The 24,250-nt window shown below is 60.4% G+C and overlaps 2 protein-coding genes across 14 annotated transcripts; one reads left to right on the top strand and one right to left on the bottom strand.

Moving 5' to 3' along the window:
- Positions 1 to 1,142: 1,142 nt before the first annotated feature.
- On the bottom strand, positions 1,143 to 16,243 carry MED25 (mediator complex subunit 25; the record flags this gene model as incomplete). Of its 3 annotated transcripts, none has more annotated exons than XM_084256609.1 (18): positions 1,143 to 1,387; positions 3,376 to 3,556; positions 3,829 to 4,047; positions 4,159 to 4,230; positions 4,775 to 4,966; positions 6,758 to 6,865; positions 6,979 to 7,036; positions 7,118 to 7,203; positions 7,464 to 7,592; positions 7,904 to 8,097; positions 8,197 to 8,284; positions 8,533 to 8,663; positions 8,776 to 8,938; positions 9,184 to 9,304; positions 9,593 to 9,691; positions 15,323 to 15,447; positions 15,971 to 16,016; positions 16,107 to 16,243. In XM_084256609.1, 18 exons carry the CDS (start codon positions 16,238 to 16,240, stop codon positions 1,143 to 1,145), a joined length of 2,391 nt encoding a protein of 796 aa, XP_084112735.1. The 3 variants fall into 3 exon arrangements, with proteins under 3 accessions (XP_084112735.1, XP_084112733.1, XP_084112734.1); XM_084256607.1 differs by lacking the exon at positions 1,143 to 1,387 and adding an exon at positions 2,810 to 2,931 and having other exon boundaries at positions 4,159 to 4,215; positions 4,736 to 4,966; positions 16,107 to 16,240; XM_084256608.1 differs by lacking the exon at positions 1,143 to 1,387 and adding an exon at positions 2,810 to 2,931 and having other exon boundaries at positions 16,107 to 16,240.
- Positions 16,244 to 20,136: 3,893 nt separating this feature from the next.
- Positions 20,137 to 24,225, top strand: FUZ (fuzzy planar cell polarity protein; the record flags this gene model as incomplete). Of its 11 annotated transcripts, XM_084257289.1 has the most annotated exons (12): positions 20,137 to 20,247; positions 20,497 to 20,618; positions 20,850 to 20,934; positions 21,103 to 21,171; positions 21,353 to 21,457; positions 22,105 to 22,302; positions 22,471 to 22,566; positions 22,822 to 22,928; positions 23,001 to 23,065; positions 23,142 to 23,216; positions 23,452 to 23,502; positions 23,912 to 24,225. In XM_084257289.1, 12 exons carry the CDS (start codon positions 20,137 to 20,139, stop codon positions 24,223 to 24,225), a joined length of 1,398 nt encoding a protein of 465 aa, XP_084113415.1. The 11 variants fall into 11 exon arrangements, with proteins under 11 accessions (XP_084113415.1, XP_084113423.1, XP_084113422.1 ...); XM_084257297.1 differs by lacking the exon at positions 23,452 to 23,502 and having other exon boundaries at positions 24,005 to 24,225; XM_084257296.1 differs by lacking the exon at positions 23,452 to 23,502 and having other exon boundaries at positions 23,999 to 24,225.
- Positions 24,226 to 24,250: the final 25 nt, after the last annotated feature.

Genomic DNA, 24,250 nt, shown 5'->3' with positions numbered 1-24,250 from the left:
GGCACCGGGGAGCGGGATTGAATTTGATTCAGTTTTGTAACGGAAAACAGCTGTTCACAGGCGCGGGGCCTCCCAACACGGGGGTTCAGGACAACTGCTGAGGCAACTCAGGGTTCTGCGCTCCCAGCAGAATCACGCTGGGGACCCAGCCCCCTATTGCACTGGAGTTCAGAAACTGCTGTTTGTGGTCTGCATTCACGTGGTTGACGTGGACCCGCTGGGGCCGACGGGACAGTGTTAGTTCATGTTCACAGTCTGGCTGGAGGAAGCCTTTGGGGGTGGGGGAACACGGTCCTTCACCCCACCATCTGGGGGAAATCAGTTCGTGTTGCAGCAAGGAAAGGGAATCCGGGTGCTCCTCACCCATGGCTCCCCCACTTTTGTCCAATAGGATCATACATTCAAGTAGCTGTTTGTGAAAGTCTTTGCAGAAAAATGAGTGTTCAGAAGGGTCACCACCTTGACCGAGGCTCTGACTGACCTACGCGGGGGAGCCCAGGGGGGGTTTTCACTCACGCGCAATGAACCGGGAGCCTGATGTCAGCGGAATTCTTCCACCCCATCCCGGGACATGCAGGCCAGACACTGGTCAGCTACCCGGGGCCAGGGGTCCAGGTCACCGTCAACCGCGGAGGCCGAAGGGCAGGGGCGTGTGCTGGATGTTTCTGGGGGCCTCCATTTCATTTCCTTGCTCCGCTAAATTCCTGGGGAGGGACGGGGCGAGCCGACCTCTCCTCGCCCCGGGGCTGCGGCCTTGGCTGCGGTGCCCGCTGACCCGCTCACGGTTCTCCTGCTGCGTGAGGCGCCTCCGCCCCCGGGGTGACCTGCCCCGGCCTCAGCCCCGCCTCCCAGGCTTCCTCAGTCACATCAAACGTCTCACAGCACAAATAAATAAAGCTAACCGGGCGGCGACAGGTCACAAGCAGCGAGAAAAGGCCACGAAGGATTCGACTCTTTCAAGCAACCGGGAAACTCCATTTCTCTTGGCCTCCGCCTGGGACACGAAGGCCGGGAGCCCGAAGTCACGGTCTAAGAGGCGTTTTTGCTCAGGGCGTGTCTTTCCTCTCCTTTCTACTTGCCGTCCATAGGTTTCTAATGCCCAGAAACTTCCTCCCGCGTCTCTCCGGAAGGGCGAGCCTCCCCTACTGACACTTGAGCCCCTTCTTCAGCTCGCTGAGGATGGCGTCCCGCGTCTGCTCCGTGTACTGGTCGTAGCTCTTGCTGTGCTTGGACTCATAGTGGCGCCTCAGGTTGTACTCTTTCAGCACAGACACGATTTTTTTGCATATGAGACACGTGGGCAGGCTCTTCACTTCCACAAAGAAGTAGGCTCGCTCCCACTTCTCTCGAAACGCGCTGCCCTCTCGTTCTCGCTTTCGTTTTGCCACTTGTGATAGAGACATGGGTACAAGACAGGTTTCACTTTCCTCTGAACGCTGCCCCAGGGACCACCACAGTGCAAGCCCGGGGACCGAGGCCATGGCCCGCCGCCGCACGGTGGGGGAGCAGGAGGGAGTGGTGGGGACTGTGGCGAACCAGAGAGCACACGCCCCAAGCAAAGGGGCAGCTCCAGCCCGCTGTTGCTAGGCAGAAGGGCGGCCCAGGGGTGCCAGATCTTCTGACTTGTCAAGAGGAACCAAGACTGCAGATTGTGTGTGGTTGTGTGTGTGTGAATTATCCTGATGTTTACAACTAACTCGGTGGAAGAGAAATGCCACGTTATGCTAACACGGGGAAGGCCAAACAAAACTCATCTGCAGAGTGGCCCACGGGCCACCAGGTTGCAACCTCTCTCCAGGGACAGGGCCCGGGAATCTAACGTCGACCAGCGACCCAAACGGCGAGGTGCTGGCGGTCCAGGTGTGGACCACGCTCTGACAACTGCCTCTCGCCTCTGGCGGGACGGCTCCCGCCTCCGGAGCCTGCTGCCCCCGCACGCCGAGGCCGTCCTCCAGGGCGCTGACCTCACATCTCCTACCTGTTCGCTGCCAGCGCTGTCCTCTCCACCCTCGGAAGGCGGGTCTCCGGGGGGGACCCCGGCCTGCCCTCTCCAGTCTCACCTACTCCTGCGGCGTCCACCGCCCACTGCGCACCGCGCCTGACACGTTCTGAGCTCCGCTGCGGCGCCCGCGGGTGGACGGACCTTAGCGCCATGACCGGCTCCTCCTCTAGCCAGACCCCAGGGCTGGCCTATACCCCAAGTCCTTTGCGTGGTGTGCGGCCCCCAGCTCACCCCTCCTGTCCTCTGGTCTCTCCTCTCCCCACTCCGCCCTGCCTCTCGCCTCGCCCCCTTGTACCCGCAGACCAGCGGGGTTTGACACTAAGTCAACCCGGGTCTACCCCCTGACCTTGGCTTCCTGCATCCCCAGGACAGACCTGCAGCTGCTTGGAGCCCCCTCTCGAGAGCCCCCCATCACGTTCATGCTCTGGAAGCATCGCTCCCTTGCGCTCCGCCCCACCCGAGCTCCCCACCTGCCAGCCGCCTACCTCCCTGCCTAGACCGCACCTCACCCCCTCCTCCCCACCTCCCTGGCTCCCGCTGCTCTCCCAAGACTCTGCTGAGCCCAGCTGGGTCAGCGGCCGATTCCGGGCTCGCTCGGCACCCCCGCCTCCGTGAGAGCGCGTGGTCCCACGAGCGCTGCCTGCCTGCCTCCACGGCGCCCCCCGGAGAGAGGCCGATGCCGTGGCGCCACCAGCCCGGGGTCTCGGGGGCTGTGCTGAAGCCCGAGCCAGGGCAGAGGTGGACCCCGGTCTCCTCCTGCCCAGGCCTGGGGGACGTCAGTGACGGGAGCCGGGGCGTGTGTTAAAAGGAACTTTATTGGGTGTCGGGGTTTCAGATGAGGTCCATGAGGATGTCGTCCTCCATGACGCTGGGCTGCAGGCCCGGCTGGGGGACCGGGCCCCGGGGACCCCCGTTCAGCAGCATCTGACCTGGGGGGCAGTGGGGAAGGGACTGCATCTCCCAGTAGTCCCTGGGGCCCGGCTGGGCCCTGGGCTGCTTCCTCCCTCCTCCTCTGGGGCCCGACGCACCGTGTTCTCGATGTCGCGGGGACATCAGAGGCGCCTTCCGACCCCATCTGGCCACGCACCGGGTCTCCCGGGACTCTCTGGGAGCCCACCCGCCTCAAATCGCCTCTCTGGCCCTAGGACTATGTTCCCCAACAACCCCGCGAGAACACACAGAAGGGGAACGGTGGAAAGAGACCTCACCCTCCTAAGGCCTCGGTCCTCTGGGATGTATTCCCAGGAGCCCTCGGACGCCCCCATCAGCCCTCGGAGTCCCGCTCTTCTGGAATCCCAGAACCTCGTTTCCCAGGAGCCCTGAGTCTGGGGGACACTAGTCCAGACCCCTGCCCTCCCCAGGGACCCCCTTACCTGGCAGCGGCGCCCGTGGGGGAAGCTGAGCAGGCCAAGGCTGGGTGGGCGGCGGGTGCAGGAGGGGAGGCCCCAGCTGCGGCTGCCCCAGGCCCTGGTGCGGTGGGGGTAGCAGGGCAGGGGCCCCTGGTGGCTGCAAGTGGTGGAGGGAGGCCTGGGGGGGAGGTACCCCCGTCTGGGGCTGAGAGAACAAAGAGAGTGGCTCAGAGGCCCCGCCAGAGACCCCCCCAGCCCCGAGCTGCTCTGAGGACATCGCACAGGGCCTCCTCCTTCCAGGGCAACTCAGCAGAAGCCCATGGGGGAGACGGAGAAGGGCCAGGAGGCCCGGGGCCTGGCCCCTTGGGGGCTCTACCCACATCCACCGACCCAGCCAGCCTCCCTCCCCCAGAGGCAAGGGCCGCAGGGTCAGCGCCCAGGACCGAGGGCTCTACCTGCCCCAGCCCTGAATCTCACCGGAGGGGGGTTGAGGAGGAGGCTCCGCAGCTGGGGGTTGGCCCCAGGGTTCTGGGGCCGCAGGATGGGTCCGGGAGGGGGTGGGCCAGGGGCTGCTCCAGGAGGGCCTTGGGGGCCGCCTGGGGGCGCCTGGGCAGCACTTTGGGGCTGGGGCTGCCCTGAAGCTGCAGAGGCCCCCACGGTGCCCTGAGGCTGGGGCTGCGGTGGGCGGAGCTGGAGCTGGTGGGAGAGACAGGGGTGAGGGGGAGGCTCCCGGGCCCGCTGACCTCCAAGATGGGGTTACGATGGTTGCGTCCTTTGGGGTCTCTCCCGCCCTGGCCCTGTCCTCACCAGATTCTGTGAGGGCCTCGTCTGGTCCTCCAGAATGGGGCCCAGGCCAGGGGGCGCCTGCTGTGCCCCCATCTGCATGGGAAGAGAGAGCAAGCAGGTCAGTGATGGCTGCAGAGGGGTCCCTGTATCAGGGAGGCCCTGAGCCCCGGAGGGAAATCTGGAAGGAGCTGGAAACTTCCTTTGTGGGGTGGGTGGCCTGAGAAGGAAAAGCCCAGTCCCGGGCCCCCCCCAAGGAGCGGTGTCATGGAGATTTGACGAGGATGCCGAAGGGAAAGGTCACGAGGAAGTGTGGGGACGAGGCCTTCTGCCTCGGTGCACCCGACAAAGCTGGACAGGGCACCTGCAGCTCCGGGAGTCACTGAGGAAGCCTGCCCTGGGTTCTCTCCTGCCGAGGTGCTCAAACCGTCGGTCTGACCAGAGCGACGGCCTCACCACCCAACACCGGGCCCCGTCAGTCCGCAAAGGGTGGACGTAGCTGACGAAACGGGCACGACACCACCCACGCGGAGAGCTCGAGGGCTCTGGGTGCACAGCACGAACGTAGGACTTCAGGGGCAGGACTGAATTTGGTGACCACACCCGGGGAGCCCAGGGGCAGGGGTGCAGCATCACTCACCCCCCGCTGCTGCTGCTCCAGCTTCTGCTGCTGGACCTGCTTGTGGTTGGTGATGACCTGCCGGATGCCATTGACGAAGCCGCTCTGGTCGTAGGGGATGAGGCCCATGAAGATCTTCTTCTTGGACGAGTACAGCAGCATGAGCACGCGCACCTCGCACGGCGCCGTGTGCGGGAAGTGCACGCAGCCAGCCTGGGGGAGAACAAGTCACAGCATGGGCGGGCAGCCCAGCCCTCCTGGCTTAGGAGCCCGGGGTGGCAAGGCTTCTGTTGCCACAGGTGGACAGGGGAGGACACAGCAGAGGGGCAGAGCTCCCCAATGGACCAGGGGAAGCTGGTTCTGCAGCAGGGAGAGCCGGCCGAGAGCATGAACCCAGTTCTCCAACCCTGACCCGCTGCACCCACCTTGTTGGGTCACCCTCCCCCAAGGGCTGCTGGGAGTGTTTGTGGCTGAGGGGAGGGGTCTGACATGGAGCTGGCACCCAAAAGTGGTGACCTAACTTACGAGGGGGCCTATCTGCAGTGGGCGGCAGCGCCAACATGGCTGGGCTGCGTGCCCAGGGCGCGTGCATCTGGCAGCGCCCTGCCCGTAGCCACAGGCACAGGGAGTGCCTGGGGAACATCAACAACCGACCGAGGCAGAGACCAGAAGGGTCACAACAGGGGCTCCCGACACCCTCCTCTTCTGCAGCGACAGCCCCTGCCGATTACCCACCCAGCACCCAGGTGCCGTCTGTCCTGCATGCAGAACCCCAATTCTGCTCAGCCCAAAGTACCCATGAGTGTCGGTTCCCCCATGGCCTCCCCTGCAGCTAGGGGTGACCCTGCAGCCTGGGAGATGAGGAGACCTGCCTGGGGCCATGGGAACAGCTACTCTTCCAAAGACCCATACTCACACGGCTGATGCCACGCTGCTGCCCGGCCAGGCCACCTCAGGCCACGTGAGGTGCCCAGAGCCGAGAGACTGTGTGAGCCCAAGGGGCCACAGGGACACAGAGTGGGGCTAGCTGGCCAAGCCCAGGCCCCCACCTCTGGACAGAAGCTGGTACAAGGTGCCCTCCTGGACCAGGCTGTGAGGAGGCCGAGCCTCCGGGGTGGCAGCAACAGCCCCCTACCCCCAGCACCAGCGCCTGCAAGGGGATCTCGACCCTGCAGACCTGTGAGGCTTCAGCAGACCATGGCCTCGGCCTGAGGGCCACGCCACGAGTGGAAGTGAGGCTCGCCCAGCTGCGCCCAGTCAGCCCCAGGCTGTGAGAGGCAGTGAGGTGTCCTCAGAGGCCCCCCAACAATCACTGCTTTGCTCGGACAACTCGCAGCTCAGGACTGGCTTCTCGGGAGGGCACTCGTGGGCGTTCCGTGAGGCGAGCCCCCCGGAAGTTCTGTGACACGAGCTGCCCCTCTCAAGAGGGTCTTGTCTGGCGAGGACAGGACCGTGTCCTCCAAGTGACGCCGGCGGCACCCCCCACCACCCCGTACCTGTGGCCGTATATGGAAATGGGCTTGGCAGAGCAAACAGGCCGAGGCCACTGGAGCAGGCCCGAGTCCAGCGTGACCGGCGTCCCGATAAGGGGGACGCGGAGCCGCGGGAAGACACAGAGCGGGGGCGGGGAGGCCGCTGAGGCTGGACAGGGAGGGAGCCCCTCTGCCTAAGCCCAAGGTCGGGGTTCCCAGCGGCCCTCGACACGGGGTCAGACTTCCTGCCCCAGAACTGCCCTCTGCCCAGGAAGAAAGGCCCCAGGTGAGCTGTGGCGCCCACGCGCCCTCCCAGCGGCTGCGGTCACACGTCAGCGGGGAACGAGCCGCCATTGGGGCACGTTAAAGCCGCGGCCAGAGTTCAAGCTCTAGGAGGAAGCCGAGGGGCCCAGGGTCCCCAGGCGCACCCCGTCCCACACAGCGCTCAGGCCCATCGCCCCGGGGCCCCGGAGAAGGCCTGCGGAAGGGAGGACAGGGCCGGCACCCGGGCCGCGCGGCGCCCAGGACTCACGAAGCCGTTGCCCATAATGCGGTAGAGGCCCTTGAGCGACTCCAGGTCCTTGTTGGTGAAGTGGAACTGGACCATCCTCGAGTTCCGGAACAGGGGGCCCAGGGTGGTCTGGGGAAGACACCGGAGGGGCGTGCTGGGTGAGGCGGAGCCGGCAGGTGGGAGTGAGGGGCGCAGGGGTGAGGGGAGCACTGAGCCCACCCCCCCACTCCCCACCGGCTCACCAGCAGCTGCTGCGGGATGAGCTGCATGATCAGCTTCTGGGGCCACTGCTCCGTCTTCCTGGGGGTGGCGGGAGAGGGATGGGTGTTGGGAGGATGGGAACCCTAGCCCGCCCCACTAGCCCGCCCCCCGGGCACCTACAGGTTCTCGCCGTGGTTCACATAGACCTGGCAGGGCAGGGACCGGGTCAGCTTGGTGTTGGCATCCACGGAGGCGGGCTTGGGCTTCTGAGGCGGAGACAAGGCTGTGTCCCTGCACCCCCCCATCCCGCCTGCCCCCACTGCCCCAGTTCAAGTCCCCCCAGCCCTGGGCGTCTCCCTCCAGACCACCAATCCCACAATTCTCGGGCTTTCCAATTCTAGTAATGTTGGGGGTCTTCCCCTTGGAGGGTCCTCCCCAATCCGCGACCCTCTGTCCTTCAGAAGCCATGAAGCTCGGGCCCCTCTGACCCTGAATCTGAGCCTCCCGGGTGGCTCGAGCCACTCACCTCCTGCCACTCGAGGACCCCGCTCCAGGCCAGGAGCTTGTTGGAGACCGACTGCTGCCCCCCGAGGGCTGGGGCCCCTAGCTGGGCTGGGGACGGCCCACTCACCCCTCCTGCGGCCACCGTGCCCGTCTGTGGGGGAGGAGGGGCAACAGGATGGGGGTCAGACCTGTGCCGAGCGGCTGTCCTGAGAGGGGCACCAGATCCCCACTCCATCGGCCGCCAGCCTGTGGGACCCGACACCCGCCAGGATCCCTTGGGCTCCTCAGAAGGGCGGCCCCCGCCAGGCCACGGGCCGCATGCAGTCCCCAGACGCGCTCGTCTCAGCGCCGGCACAACACAGGGCCTGTGGCCTCAGCCCTCGTGGGGAGGGCACTTCTGTCCCCTGCACCTCAGCCCGGGGCTCTGGCGGGCGGCAGGCTGGGAGGCGGGTTGACACCTACCATGGGTGGCGCCCCAGGCTGCGACGGGGGAGCCAGGCCTGGGCCAGGGGCCGCTGTGGAGACCAGACTGGGCTGGGATGCAGGGGGCGGCTTAGGGGCACCCGGGGGTCCAGGAGTCAGCTGGGGAGTTGCAGCCTGGCTGAAGGGGGGCCCCACCCCTGACGCGGCTTGCTGGAGGGGGTTGATGGGCGAGACTGCAGGAGAAGACAGGAAAGAGGTGGGAACAAACAGGTGTGAGGCGCGCGGAGGGAGGCCCGGCCAGCCCGACCCCCGCGGCCTCGCCCGGCACTCACAGCGCGGGCCCAGCCCAGCCTTCTGGTTCTTGGCGGCCTCCACCGCGTTCTGGGCCGCCACCTGCGCTGCGCTCAGGTTCCCTGGCACCTGGGGGGGTGGGGAGGGCAGGGCTGGTAACGCTCATGCACCCCAGTCTTGGGGGTCACACAAAGTCATGCCAGCCACACATCCACAAGGCAAAGCCACTCCTTGGGCACAGATGCGATTCCCGATTCCAGAGACCCACTCCCTGATGTTCACCCCCAGGGAGATGCCCATCACCCCCTAGGCCAAAGCTCCAATGAGCTCTCTCCTGAGCAGCCCAGGCTCCCATGGGGCCCCCGGAGCTCCCATACCTGGTACTGCTGGGGGACGGGAGGCAGAGGCTGCTGGGGGGCTGCTGAGAGCGTGGCACCCGAGGGTGGAGCTGGAGGCAGAGGGACAGGCTGCTTTGGCTGGAGGGGACCTGGGGCTGAGCCACCCCCGACTGAGTCAAGGAGGAGCCCCACGAGAAGCGGCATGAGAGGGGAAGGGAGAGAATCCAAGTTAGAGGGAGTCAGGGAGAACCCCCCGATCTCCCGCCCGCGCGCAGGCCTCACCTGGCAGCACAAGCCCCCGCACCAGCACCATGTGCCTCGGGTCCTGGCTCACGTCCGAGGGCGGCTGCAGCGGCTCCAACAAGGCTGGGGGCGCTGCCTTCTCAAACAGAAGCCGCAGGGCCGGCAGCTTGCGGGGGGACACAATGGAGAAGTGGATCCCCTGCTGCAGGAGGAGGGGGACGAGCAGTCAGGACATGGCCACGGGGCCAACCCTGGGCAACGGCCCCTGCTGGGGAGCCGGACGGCCCAGCCCTAAAACCAAGCTCCCAGCAGGTTCTGGGACCGGGGGCTGCTGGCCCCAGCACCAGCTGCCCCAGAGGATCCTGGGAGTCGCACCAACTGTGCAACTCATCTGTTTTCTAGGAGCCCCGCCCCCAGGCCCTCTGCCCTCAGGCTAGGGGTGCTCACCTCCCCTATCTTCTGCACGAGACTCTCCGTGGTGTACCCCGAGTAGGTGGTGCTCTCGACGGCAGGCAGCAGGTACGGGGGCGAGTTGCAGATAAGGAGACAGACGCGGTGCGTCTGGCCACTGCCAGGGACAAGGAAAGATGTGCAGTGGGTAGCGCAGGGGCCCTCCTCCAGCATCAAAAATTGTGTGGCAAGCCCTCTGCCCCAGAAGAAATCAGTAGTAGCCCCCCTCCCCCCGGTGTGGGAGCTCCCTGACTTGCTTGGGGTCCCAGGAGGCGGCCCAGAGCTGACTCCCTCTCCCAATGAGGAGACCAGACATTGGCTGAGTGGGGTCACAGACAGACCAAACACGTCACCCCAGCTAGAAAGAGACCCCCCCCATGGGGGGTCACACCCAGGGCACACTCACATCTGCTCCCGCATCTTCTTGAAGTCGTCAAACAGCTGCAGGGCCGTGCTGAGGCCTTCGGCGATGAGGCTGCAGCTCTCGCCACCCCCGCCCATGAACCTGCAGGGGCCAGGTGGTCAGCCCTGGGTCCACAGGGCCACCCCACCTCCACGGGGTGGGGAGAGGCCCAGTGCCCCTCTTCCCCCCACTATCAGAACCAGCTCGCCAGCTTCCGAGCTCCTCGGGTTTCCCCATTTGCAGACATGGGGCGTGGCATGTGCAAGGCCTTGACTTAGGCGCCGCTGTTGCCACCAGGAAAGGCTGTGCAGTGGTCAGCCTGACCCTGCCACAAGGGACACCTGTGGAGATGGGCACCCTGGTCCCCTGCATGTGTGCACCCACCTCCCCTACAAGCAGGGTTGGGGGCTGAGTCCTCTCTGCCCCCTCCCCCTATCTGCCCTCAGTCTGGCACCAGGGAGAAAGGCTAGGCCCGCTGGCGGCCAGCTGATCAGGAGTGTGGCACGTCCATGCCGGAACACCGCTCACACGTGAGAGGCAGCGCTTGGCGGCAAGATGCAGGCAGCTTGTGGGAGTGGCGCGGGGGGAAGCAGGTCAGACCACATGAGCATTGGACACCGACAGGGCAGACGATTCGATGAGCACGCGCGGGCGGACGCGGCTAAGCCAAGGGAGGTGTCTGAGGCTCAAAGGGGGACAGAGAAAGGGGCAGTGACTGCGAGGGGCGGTGTGAGGAAGCAGGAATGGAGACTCATCCAAGCCATCCACTGAGGCCAGAACAAAGCCCTCAGCCAGGCGTCCAGGGGACCCCTCCTAGGACCCTATTTTGGGGACAAGCCCACCAGAGCAGCTCCCCTGTCCCTGGTTATCATCACCTGCACAAATCCAGGCCTCTGCACGTCCTGTCTGGCCACACTGAACCCCACTTCCAGCCCAGGGGGATACCTTGCTCACCTAGCCTCTAGCCCTCCTGGGACGAAGCCCCATATCCCCTCCTCCGGGAAGCCTTCCCGCCTGCCATCTGTCTCAGGGCCCACACTCCAACAACTCACATGTCCCTTGACAAGCACACAGCCGGCTCCCCTCCCCAGCCCGCTGGCCCCCACAGCGAGGGCGGCCAAGTCGTCTGAGCCACCGCAGGACATGTCCCGGTGCCCGAGGACAGAGGGCAACACCTGCTGCAGGAGCGGGCAGGGGCCCACTGGTTTCTTCCCAGCTGCAGGCGTCCGCCGCGGCTCCCACCCACCCCATGAGTTCACTTGTGAGCCCCAAACCTGCCTTTTCCCTTAGGACACAACCTATCTACCACACTACCAGGCCACCCCCCACTTCCTCACATGCAGAGTTTTCTGCCCAGGAATCTTAAGGCCAAGAACTGGAGGGCAGAGCCGGATGGATGACCCAGCCCTGGATCCTCCCTGCCGCCAGCGTCCAGTCCCACAAAAAAATCAAACCTCTCCTCATGGGTCCGAGACCAGAGGTAAAAGCACCCTGGCTGGGGAGCGGGCTGCGGAACGGGGGGCAGTTGCTTCACATGGTGGAGTCTTGTGTGTTCTAGAACTAGCTAGAGGTGGTGCCGGCACAACACAGGGAGTGCACAAGAGGCTGGTGAATTGTCTGCTCAAGCATGTTAGTCGCGTCAGGTAAATTTCACCTTGGTTTTTACATAGCAACTGAGGAAAAATGTGATCTGCGGACCACGCTGAGCCCTTAAAACTTTTTTTTTTTTTAACTGAACCCTGAACATGAACCATTGGCTGAGCTCAGAGGGGGCCTTGGACAAGCCCTGTCTAAGGAGAAAAACTTCAAAGTGGGGACCTCCCCGGTGGCGCAGCGGTTGAGCGCTGGGTTGCGAAGCTGCCCGCAGCCTCTGCAGCGCCGGTTCGATCCCCGGCTGCTCCCCGGCCACCGGAGGAGGGTCCCACATGGCGCGCAGACCTCTCCTGCCGCCCGCTGCTCCCCTCAGCAGTGTCCTTCGGTCCTTCTGCCTGCTCTGCTCCCCGCTCTGGCTCTGGTGAATTCTCTCACCCTCCCGCGCTTCTGACTGTACCCAGTGCTTGTGTAAATAAATAAATAAAACTTTAAAAAAAAAAACCAAAAACCTCCAAAGTGCGATGTGGGGGAGAAAACACGGCTGGTGGCAAAGCACGTCTTAAGTCCCATAAGGTTTAGGATACACCTTCACTCCAGACAAGCCCCTTCACATGGTCACCGACAAATGAAACCCCACGTTTGCCCACTAGCTAAATGGTCCGCCTCAAGTCTCAGCGCCCACTTTCCCTGGCAAATTGGTCCCAGGAGGCCCCAGGAGGCCCTGTCAGAGTGAATGAGTGTGAGGAGCAGCCAGCAGTGACTGAGGACTCCCACATGCCAGGCAACCCCCCGCCCCGCCCCACAAACACCAGCCCCAAGAAGGCCAGGCCTGGGCGGGCCTCAAGAACCCTGACTCCTCGGGGCCTGGGACAGTTTGCTCCTCAGACCACGGCGGAACAAATGAGTGAACAGATGAAAAGACTGTCCCTGGGCTGTGGGAGACACGGCCGCTCCTCCTGATGCGGGTCGGCGGCGCAGGAGCGCACGTGCAGCTTCAGACGGGAACCCAAGGACACTTCAAACAAGTGTCACACTGCTGGCTTTGTCCCTGGCTTAGGGATGTTTGAGAAGATAAGATTTTCTCCCAAGTGTGGGAGAACTTGCTAATTTTCTGCAGAATCTGTTACATTGCCACCCGGAAGGGCCCTGAAACTGCAATTATCTTATTATTTTTCTTTTTTTAGTGTAGAAAAACCGGGGTGTAGGTCAGAGGTGCAGGGACTGAGAGGATTCATCAGAGAGAGTGGGGAACAGAACAGGCAGATCCACTGAAATCCACTGCTGAGGGGAGCAGCGGGGAGACAGGAGAGGTCTGCTGCGCCCTGTGGGTCAGCTCCCTGGCCGGGGATTGAACTCAGGTCATCAAGGTGGCAGCACTGATGGCACAGGCGGTTGAGCGCTGCACTGTGAAGCTGTCCACAGCCTCTGCAGTGTGGGTTTGATGCTGGCCAGCCGGCGAGAATCCCACATGGCACAGCAGACCTCTCCTGTCTCGCCTGCTGCTCCCCTCAGCAGTGGATTTCAGTCCGTCTGCCTGATCTGTTCCCCGCTCTGTCTCTGGTGAATCCTCTCACCCTCCCGCACATCTAGCCTGTACCCCAATTCTTGTATAAATAAATAAATCTTAAAAAAAAAAAGTAACAGTGCTGAGCTTTAATCCCTAGGGCACTGGGGAGGCCCCCAGACACTGAACTAGGTGGTGACTAGGTGGTGACAGAGGCGCCGGAGGGATAATAAGGGCCGTGAATGCCAAATAATGGATCCAAATCCTCATGGGGCATGGCTTTCAGGAGCCCCCACCCCCCCAGCAGAGTACCGCATGCAATCTTCTTTGAGTAAAGACACATTATATTCTGTGGTGATTAGGAAACATGCAGGGGGCCTCCCTGGTGGCACAAGGGGTTAAGAACCGCACTAATTTGCAGCCTCTGCAACATGAGTTCGATCCCCGGCTGGCCAGGGAGCAACCCACATGGCGCAACAGACCTCTCCTGCCTCGCCCGCTGCTCCCCTCAGCAGTGCATTTCAGTCTGTCTGCCTGTTCTGTTCCCCACTCTGTCTCTGGTGGATCTTCTCACTCCCCCCCCCATCTCTGGCCCTTGTATGCATAAATAAATAAATCTTTAAAAAAGAGAAAAGAAAAGAAGGGAAAAAAAAGAAAAGAAAAGAAAAGAAAAGAAAAGAAAAGAAAAGAAACAGGCAGGGCTGAAAACACAATAAAGAGTTCAATAAGTTTTTTGCTTACTTTTCCTAGAACTTCTAAAATAAGAGGGTTTAACTGCTTTTCTTGGTACTTGGTTTCTTAGTGATTTGGTTTCTTGGCAATTACCTTCCCCAAAGTTTACACCAGCTCATTTATTCCACCACCATATTCCTGAGGCGTCTGGCTAGACGGAAACACCCAGGCAGGAGAACCACCCCGGGGCCTGGACTTTCAGACCAGAGGTGTGGGCTGTTCCAGGGGACACCTGGGAGTAACAAGGGCAGAGGAGGGAGCAACTGGCTGCTTGCCAGAATCAGGAGGGACTCTGAGGTTGGGTCTTGATGGTTACACAGGAGTTTTCCAGGGAGAATCTGGACATTCATTCACTTATTCATTCAGCAAAGCTTTCTTTGGGTTTCATTTCTGGACTGGATGCGAAGTACTTGAGGGGTGTCAAACTTGGACTGGGGCTCAGAAAGCCCCACTGGCCGTGATACAAGTCTTAGCACAATCTAACCCAGCCGGTCTTGCGCTTAGGCAACAGTCAACATTAGGAGATGTGTCACAACTTGGAGGGGAGGTCCCAACTACTGCCATCTGGTGGGGAGTGCGCAGGGATGCTACTGAACATCCCCCAGTGCCCAGGTCGGCCCCCCATTTCACCCCAGACAAGGAATGATCAGGCAGAAGCCTCAGTGGTGCAGCGGCTGAGAAACTACTTTATCCTGACCTTTCATTCCACAGACGCTCCAGGAGAAAGCAAACCTTGGCAGCGCGAATGTCGCCAGTGGCAGCCACGAAAGGGTGCCCTTCAATGTACTCTGATCAGCAGCCCCGGCTGCTACCCACTTGTAAACCAAACCCACCCCACAGCGAACACTTCCACAGCACTGAGACGCTGGTTTAAATGCACAGCCAGTCACCTCATCCCCAAGTTTCCCTAGGATGTCCCCGCAGCCAGGCCCCCGCCGACCCCCACCTCCTCTTACTCATGCAGGCTTCACACACTGACCAGGACTGGCGTGTGCGCTAGACACAACGTGGCAGAAGGGACGGCATGTGACTTCCAACTTGATCATAAAAACCTTGGGGCTTCCTCTCTGCTCTCACTGTAGGGCTGCAGGGCCTGAGGAAAGCGCTGCCACACAGAGGGCACTCAAGAGCCCGAGGGGAGGATCTGTGGCAAGCAGCCAACAGCCAGAGGGTAGCCACCTGGGAGCTGGAACTCCTGGCCCAACCACACCCCAGTTACCCACAGGGGTAACTGCTGCCAAAGATGACGTGAGAAGTGCCAGAACCACCCAGCGATGCCTCTCCTGAGTTCTTTCCCCACAGAAAGGAAACTGCATGAGGTAAACCTCTAAGCTGCTAAGTCTGGGAGGAAGTTGTCAGGCAGCGATGGCTGAGTTGCTGGATAACAACTACAGCGTGCTATTAATAGCCCAGCAGCGATCAGCTCCTCCCATGAGGAGGAGCAGAAAGGACACCTGGGCCCAGGAGGTCCATCGTGGGCCAGCTGTGACTTGACCCTGGCTGGCTGGACAGACAAGAGCTTGCAATGTCGGATCAAGATCCAATCCAAGCAAGGATTGATCGTGGCCTTTCTCCACGACCCTTCAATGCCCCTGAGAGGGAGAAGGTGAGTTGGAGCAGAGATGTAGCACACAAAGGAGGGAATGACAGGGAGGAGGAGCTGGGTGTGTGCTCCAGGGACTCCTGGACGGAAAGTTGTTTCTACCTCCAAACAGAATGGCAACCAGCCTCCAAGCACACTGAGCCACCACAGATGGGGCCAATGGGCAGTAGCAGCCCTCCTCATGGTCCTTTCTAGCACTCAAGGTGAGGGAAGGTTTTCGGGGCCTTGAACTTAACAAACCACCCGTTGCCCACCCTCCCCCACAGGGTCCCCAATCTGCCCGAGGGGGAGGGGAGCTCACTTAATGCCATCGAGCCAGGTGACAAACTCATAGGCGCTGCTGGTTGGAGCGTGACACTGTACGTAGGACTCGGGAGCGCAGTCCACCGTGTTGAACACCACGAGGCTGTACTGGGTCCCCCCATACTGGGAGGGGAGGATGGATGAGCTTTGTAACTGGGATCCCAGCTCCCTCTTTCTGACAAGGAGTCGGGGGTCCCAGCTCCCCTCCCTCAGACCCGGGGGTGCAGACCCCCGAAACCCTCCCTCAGACCCGGGGGTCCAGCCCCCGAAACCCTCCCTCAGACCCCGGGGTCCAGCCCCCGAATCCCTCCCTCAGACCCGGGGGTCCAGCCCCAGAAACCCTCCCTGAGACCCGCGGGTGCAGACCCCTGAACCCCTCCCTCAGACCCGGGGGTGCAGACCCCCGAAACCCTCCCTCAGACCCGGGGGTCCAGCCCCCGAAACCCTCCCTCAGACCCCGGGGTCCAGCCCCCGAAACCCTCCCTCAGACCCGGGGGTCCAGCCCCCGAAACCCTCCCTCAGACCCGCGGGTGCAGACCCCTGAACCCCTCCCTCAGACCCGGGGGTCCAGCCCCCGGCCCCTCCCTCAGACGCGCGGGGGCAGGCCCAGGGCCCCTCCCTCAGCCTCAAGAGTCCCGAGACTCACGTCTCCCCCGAAGTCCGTCTCGGCAGGAGGACCACCGTTAAAGTACCTGTAACGGCAGGAGGAGCAAGGTCGGGCCGGGCGGGGGCCCGAGAAAGCGACCGCGGAGGGCGTGGTGGGAGCCGGGAACGGCACTCACTCGATGGCCGGCAGCAGGTAGTGCTTGCGGAGGGCCTCGAAGTAGGGCCCCAAGTTGGCCGTGCCCTCGATCACAAACACCACGTCAGCCACGAGACCCCCGGCGCGGGCCGGGCCCTCCGACCCGGGGACCATACCCCGAGAGGCGCCCGCCACCACCGCGGCCGCCACCGCCGCTGCGGCCGCCGCGGAAGAAGCGCAGCGGCGCCTGCGCAGTGCACTCAGCCGCGCGGGGCCGCCTCGCGCCGCCGCCGACGCGCCCGCCGCCATGTTTGTGCGGGGCGCCCGGGCCCGTTGGGCTCTAGCTCTGTGCTCGTTCGCGCCCAGAGCGTGCAAGTCCCGGAGGGGGCACAGGGATTCCACCTCGGGGACCTGATGTGGAAAATGGAATTATTAGCAGCACCGACGAGAGGGAAATAGATTGCAAACTGCTGGGTCGGCCGCCATCTTTGAGCGTGGCACGCGTTTCCGACTCTCGTCTCCCAGGGAGGGGCGGGGCACCCAGTTGCTATGCAACGTGTACGCGGCCCTTGTTTTCCAACAAGAGAGATTAAGTTTCTAGGGATAGTCTTTCTGGCAAGGGGGAGGGTCGTGGGAAGGGTCCAATCACAGCGTCCGAGACTGGGTAACTAGGCAACGCTTCAGGGTTGCAGTCAACTCCGAAAGGGGCGCAGCTGGTTTTTTTCCTCGACCCCCCCCAAAAGAAGCCGAATTCTAGCCCCAGTGGAGGTTGCTAGGCAACACCTGATCGTTGTTTTCTGGGAGAGGGGCCAAAACTGGCCCAGAACATAAATTCCAGGTGGTTTAAATGTAAATGCGACCGATGACACCATAAAAAAGAAACACATCCAGGAACTCTGAAAACTGGAAAACGACTTGCTACCATTGCAGCCTAACCGGAAAAACTTAAAATATCGGTCAATTTGTGCTCCCTAAACCTCATGAAGCCCAGTTTTCTTTTCTTTTGTTTTGGGACGGAGATAAACCAGGGAAGTCACTGTAACATTTGTTGACAGAAATGTCCTACGCAAATACGTCTTTCCGATCCATTCAAATTTTAGGAATTTTAAATACTTTATTATTTTTTACCGTGAAGGGATCTGAGCAGCTTCCCCCCCACAAGCAAACTTTTAAATGACAAACGTCTGAAAACTCTTTATATTAATAAGTGCTAACAGCATGTCCAACGCCACCGCATTTTATCTTTGTGATGTTAATTTATACTGAAAAGAATAGTGTTCTCAAGGATGGGAGGGGTTTGGGTGAAATGAACAAGTTCAGACATAATTAGAGGGGGGCATAAAATAGGATAACTTTCTCCATTGAAGTTTGAGAATAAATTTCAAGGTAACAGAGGGCACCGTCTCCACACAGCCGAATCACAGTTTTGTCAGTTACCTCTTCCACCCCTTTTTTTCTTTTGTTTTATTTTCTGAGCCTTTTACGACAAACCCCTCACATATCATTTTACCTCTCTGTATGCTTGGCAGTCATCTCTAAAAACCTAAGGACATTTCTTAACATATCACTAGGTCATTATCTCCTCTAAATTTTTTTTTTTTTCTGGGTATCATCTAACACTAAATCAATAATCAGGACCTCCTCGGTGGCGCAGGGGATTGAGCACAGCTCTGTGGAGCTGTCTGCGGCCTCTGTGACGCTGGTTCGATTCCCGGCCGGCCTGGGAGATACAGCGCAACAGACCTCTCCTCTCTGGCCTGCTGCTCCCCACAGCAGTGTATTTCAGTCTGTCTGCCTGTTCTGTTCCCCGCTCTGTCTCTGGTGAATCCTCTCACCCTCCCATGCATCTGGCCTGTACTGTAAGATATTGAAGGACTAAACATAGCAAGACAGCAGCCATTTTAAGGAAGAGGACCATTTTGAAGAGCACAGCTGAGCCCAAGTTTCGTTTCAGGGTAAAACCACAACTTCCACAAGGCAAGGATAAACAAAACTTAAAGATTGCCAAAGAAAGATACACAATCAGATTGAACTTGGTCCCTGTTGTGAAAGGTCCCCTTTTTCTGATATGAAAGGTCCCCTTTTTCTGCTGTCAACAGAGTATAAAAAACAGCTTGTCACCCGCATGGCGCGCAGACCTCTCCTGCCACCCGCTGATCCCCTCAGCAGTGTACTTCGGTCCTTCTGCCTGCTCTGCTCCCCGCTCTGGCTCAGGTGAATTTTCTCACCCTCCCGCGCTTCTGACTGTACACAGCTTGTATAAATAAATAAATAAATCTTTTAAAAAAAAAAATAAACTTTTAAAAATTTAAAAATTTAAAAATTAAAAAATACATAATCAAATTTCCCCAGTTGTCCCAAATGTTTTCCAGTTGTTTTACTTGAATCAAGATCCAAAGACTACACAGGCAGATTTAAACATCCTATCTCTTAGACTTGTTCTAATCTAAACCAGTCCCACCCTTTTCTATGCCCGTGTAAATAACTTTGTAATCAAACTGTAGAGGAAATCAGAGAACAGAAAAATGTTCAACAGGTAAGATTAAAATGGTACATAACATTATAATCTGCCCTGTTAACCATGCAAGGCAGATTAAATAAGGAAACTTGTTTCAGATAAGTTGAATGTACTATAGTTGTATTAACTGACAATTAACCATTTCCACTAATGTATTACAAAAGGTAAGCAATTAGATTTTTAGAGGGAACTCCAGTTTCTGGCATTATTACTATTTCATAGTGGTGCGTCTTAACCTTTTGCGCCACCAGGGAGGCCCCTTTACTGTTATTTTTCTTTATCATGTATTAGTAATAGAATCCAGAATGCAAGCAAAACATGTTTTCAAAGGAACAGGTGTTTTAAAATATTACTATGTATTTTGAAAATGTTTGGATGGAGGAAGGCAACTGTTCTCAAAAAAGAGAAAGAGATTCACGTGGTTCAAATGATAACCAAAGAACCTTTTTACTTTATCATTTTTAACACACACACACACACACACACACACACATCCCAGAGAGAACCCAATCTATGCCAATACAGTGTTGATGAAATACATCCTGTTACATCCATAATGCAGATTACGGATGGTGTAGATTTACATCGTTCGATGAAGAAAAGAAAGTTTGAAAATAGCGTTGGCGCAATGATCAAATTTGCGAAAACACGTATAAATATTCGGGGATACGCTGCCAACTTTTCGTTTGAGGAAAAAGCTTTTGGGAAGTGTATTTACACATTCTGCATGGTACAGCATCACGTATAAATTTATTACAAAAATATCATTATCATGATTGTGGGAAATAAAGACTGTCCTCTTTTTCTGGTAACAAAAAAACCATCGCCGAGCGTGGTTACGAGGCAACGCTCGCGGGACCAAACCATCCTCGAGGTTGAAGGGGGAGGTCGTGTTTTTTTCTCAATTTCCCTCCAAGTAAGGGAGTCGGAACTTCGCCTGCGGCCATTTTTGAGCGGGTCACTGCTGTGTTCAGCCTCGGACTAGACTTTGTCCCGTCCAATGGTGGTTGCTAGGCAACGCAACGGCTGCGGCGCCATCTTTGAGCCGGGCAAAGTGTTTATTATAAAATGTGGCTCTGGGGTGGAATTTGGTTTCTAGGCAACGCTTCGGCACCCTCGCCATTTTTGAACGGGACACAGTTGTTTACCAATTTAGAATGTAAAGCGGCGTACCCTCCGTGACGGTTTCTAGGCAACGCCCTGGCACATTCACCCCCTTCTGTCCGTCCTCTTCGTTCTCTTCGTTAATACATGGAATCAGAACACTTGAGGACGAGCTGCGAAGCTTTCCCTTACAGCCGGCCGCCATCTTTGTTAAGGGTGTCGTGACTTCCTTCTGGGACGGAAGAGGGCCTGGGGGCGGGGCTAGAATAGGGACTGAGGGTCTATTTGCGTTGGAAGAGGAAGGCGGGAATCGGATCCTCTTCCAGTCCCCTCCCCATTCTCGCCCTCTGGCGGCATCGGACTGCAGCTCGATTTAGTGGATCCATCGTCACGCTGCAAGGCCGACTCTGATCATCCCCACGTGGGGGACGTGGGGGGGGGGTCCCAAATGGGGGAGGAGGGGGCTGAAGGCACCGTCCATCTGTTGTGCCTCACGGCCTCCAGTGGGGTCCCCCTGTTCTGCAGGAGCAGCCGCAGCGGCGCCGCCGCCCGCCAGCAGGTGGGGCCCTGAGTGCCTGGATCTCCGAATTTAGAAGGGAATTAGGGGCTTGGCTCTGGGTTGTAAAGGGAGTAGTGGGTGGCAGATGTTTTAGTGTTGAGTCTAGAGGGGGTGTAGTGGACCAGTAATTCTGGTTCCCTGAAGAGGAGGGCCCAGGCGATCTAGAAGGAGGGGGCTGGGACCCCACTTTTGGCCCCCAAGGGGGAGAGTTTTGGAGACTGCTGTCTAATGGCCTGAACCTTTCCCCAGCTCCCGTTCTCTGTCATCGGCTCCCTCAATGGAGTCCACATGTTTGGGCAGAATCTCGAGGTGCAGCTGAGCTCTGCGAGGACCGAGGACACCACCGTGGTGTGGAAAAGCTTCCATGACAGGTTTCCAAGCCGTAGCTTGTAGTGCCTGGGTCCCAGTGACAGTCCTAGCTGACGATGACCCCAAGGCCTTCAGTTCTCCGAGGCCAGCTGCTTATTTCTCGTGACCCTCTCTGATCCCTGAGTCTCCGTATCAGAGGCCGGCTGGGCTGGGGGAGACATCCGGATCAGGGACCACTCCGCTAGGCTGATTGCCCCGTTTCCATCCTTCCTTCTCACCTTCCATTCCCACAGCATCACCCTCATTGTCCTGTCATCTGAGGAGGGCACCTCGGAGCTGAGGCTGGAGAGACTACTCCAGATGGTTTTTGGGGCCATGGTGAGACTCCCCCACCCTTTTCCCAAACCCAGAAAATCAGCACCCTCCTCCCTAGGACTAGAGTCCAGACCCCCAGCCCCTCCTCCTTCAGACCCAGGTGTCTGAGTCTCAGCCCCTTTTCTAAAACCAGCTGTGAAATGTCCTTGCTCTCCTATTGGGCTCTTCTAGGTTCTTCTCGTGGGGCTTGAAGAACTGACCAATATTCGCAATGTAGAGAGACTGAAGAAGGAGTTGAGGGTGAGGCTTCAGCCCATGAGAATGGGACATTGGGGTGCCTGGACACTGCCCCTCCCAGCAGCCCCTAGGACAGCCACTTGATCTTGTGGTGTGTGGACAACTTGGTTTTGAGGGGACGCAGCAGATCTGGGTGTTAAGGGACACACCCAAATCCTAGGCACCTCCCTTCTTCCTCTGCTAGACCAGTTACCGCCTCATCGACAGCTTCCTGGGGGACCCAGAGCTCATCGGGGACCTGACTCAGTGTGTGGACTGCGTGGTTCCTCCAGAGGGGTCCCTCCTTCAGGTACTGGGCATGCCTTGGGAGCTCCTGAACCTGTCCCTCTGGCCCCAGTTCAGTCCTCATCCTCTTCCCCTCAACTGCCCCCCCCCGCATCTTTCATGCTCTTGGCTTCCATTTGGCCCCCAAGGATTACCCAAGCTGACCATGCCCGTCTGTGCACAGCCCTGCCACGGATTCCTTTGCCCCCTCCGCCTGGTGTTTGAGGACCCATGGAATCTGACACCCACCAACCCGCTTTCCTCTGCCCTGCTAACTCCATGATTCGCCTTTGCCAGCTACCTCAAGGGTCTCACTAATCCCAGCCACTTACCAGCCCTCCTGATTTTAGCACATGCTGTTCCCTCAGCCTTTCCCTAAACACCACTTGGTGATTCCCTTGGCCTGGCCCCGAGCATCACTCTCAGCAAGTGACTTGAGCTCTGAGCTGGAGTAGGTCGTGATGAGCCTACCTGGCGCGTAGTGGGTCTCAATGAGCCCAAGCTGCAGCGAGGTAGCAGACACCTTACCTGTGCATTTTACTTCACAGTGGGGCTTGGGGGAGTGTGCCCGTGTGAAGATGCAAGAACCCCTTCCCCGAGAGGGTGAGCATGTTACCTAGGCAAGCTCTGAACCCGCTGCCCTCTCTCCCCACTCCCGCCTCCCTCGCCCAGGAAGCTCTCTCGGGCTTCGCGGAGGCAGCTGGCACGGCCTTCGTCAGCCTGGTCGTATCGGGCCGGGTGGTGGCGGCAACGGAAAGCTGGTGGCGGCTGGGGACGCCAGAGGCCGTGCTGCTCCCCTGGCTGGTGGGGTCCCTGCCGCCGCAGGCCGCCCGCGACTACCCGGTGTACCTGCCCCACGGGAGCCCCACGGTGAGTGGGTGGGGCCGGCCGCGGGGGCGGGGCCTAGAGGGCGGGGCCTTGCGGGCAGGGGCGGGGCCGAGTTGTGGGGCGGGGCCTGGCGAGCAGGGGCGGGGCCGGGCCGCTGGGTGGGGCCCCTCGGGGCGGGCTCCAGCCACAGGGATCCGCGCTGGGCTTCAGGTGCCGCACCGGCTGCTCACCCTGACGCTGCTCCCGGGCTTGGAGCTGTGTCTGCTGTGCGGGCCGCGCCCTCCCCTCAGCCAGCTGGATCCACAGGTGACTCCGGGCTGCGTCCCGCTCGCCCCCGTCACCCCGGCCACCGCGACCCGGCCCTCAGCCGGCCCCGCCCCGCCGGCCACTGTCCGCTCCAATCCCCGTCACCCCGGCCCCGCGCCTCCTGCCGGGGGACCCCAGCCTTCGGGTGTCGCTGCCCGCCCAGCTCCCTCCGCCCTTGTCCTGTCGGTCCCGCCCCGCCCCGCCCGCCTGGCCACCCCCCGCGGCGGCGCCCTCCGCTGACCGCGCCCCCCGCAGCTCCTGGACCGCTGGTGGCAGCCGCTGCTGGACCCGCTGCGGGCCTGCCTGCCGCTGGGGCCCCGAGCGCTGCCCGCAGGCTTCTCTCTCCACGCGGACATCCTCGGGTAGGGCTCGGAGTGGGCAGTGGCTTGGGGCGCCTTCTCCCCTTCGCTGGCCCTGACGCCCCCTTCCCCCAGGCTGCTGCTGCTCCACCTGGAACTGAAGCGCTGCCTCTTCACCGTGGCGCCCTCGGGGGATAGAGGTGACTGGGGTGGGGGGTGCGGCCGGGAGGGGCATGGGCTGTGGAGAGGCGCTGTCACCCTCTCTCCCTCTTCCAGAGCCTTCCCCCGAGCGGCGAAGGCGTCTCCTCCGCTCCTTCTACACCCTGGTGACCGCCACGCACTTCCCACCAGGTCAGTGGCGGGCACAGTGGCCCTCACCATGCACTGGCCACAGCGCTGCTTGAGCACTGGGTGTGGACACACGGGAAGGAAGGGGCGGGGAGGGGCAGCCTGCCGTTTCAGAACCTCCTGCTCACCCTGATCTTAACACCAACACCTCATCTTGGCGAGGTGCTTGTGTGTCACCACTCACTTCATCCTCCTGAGTGAAGGCACCTCCCGTGACAGCCTCATTCCCGCATCACAGGTGGGGAAACTGAGGCTCAGCTAACAGGCATCAGAGCCATGATTCAAACCCGTGCGTCCCATCTCACACATGGCGGGGGAGGTTCTGGGGACAATGTTAGGAAGGGAAAGCGTCATAGAAACCAGCCCGCCCAGGGGCTGGGTGGAGCAACCATCCCAGTGAAGATCCTGGGAAGCCACAGAGAGCTTCCCTGGGCAGGGCTGGCCTTCCTGGCTGTCCCACCGCCGCCACAGGTCGTCGGCCAGGGCGCACAGGCAGGGTAAGGAGCTGAGCCTGGCCCCCAGTGGCTGGCGTGCAGCAAACATCAGTGCGTGTCTGCCTGCACTGCCGCATGGACCACCTGGGGCTGCACTCAGCACCCCCAGGAACCAGGGGACCACGCAAGAAGGTGCTGGGCTCATCTTCGGTCACGTACAGGCAGGCACGTGAGCCGTGTGCCCATCAGGAGGCAGGGTCGTAGGCCCAAGGTGGAGTATGGCTTCCGTGGGCCAGTGTCATCGTTGTCTAGGCCTCAGTGGTCACCTCAGCCCTCCCGTCCTTCCTCCAGAGCCAGGGCCACCGGAGGAGAAGGCGGAAGACGCTGCCCAGCAGGCCCACGTGCCTCGAGCCTGCTACCTGGTGTCGGGGACAGAGGAGCCAGGCCTGGGGTGGCGGCTGGTGGCGCTCCAGGTGGGGCCACGGCGGCTGCTGCTGCTGCTGTCAGCCCAGAGCCCCATCCACGGGCTGCGGGGCCTGGCCACCCACACGCTGCACGCCCTCACGCCACTCCTCTGACACTGGCAGCGGACACGGGGCTGTT

This window comes from Talpa europaea (genome assembly GCF_964194135.1).
Source record: "Talpa europaea genome assembly, chromosome: 16".
Lineage (NCBI taxonomy): Eukaryota > Metazoa > Chordata > Mammalia > Eulipotyphla > Talpidae > Talpa > Talpa europaea.
Note: the sequence above shows the minus strand (reverse complement) of the source record. Positions and strands in the feature narration are given on the sequence as shown.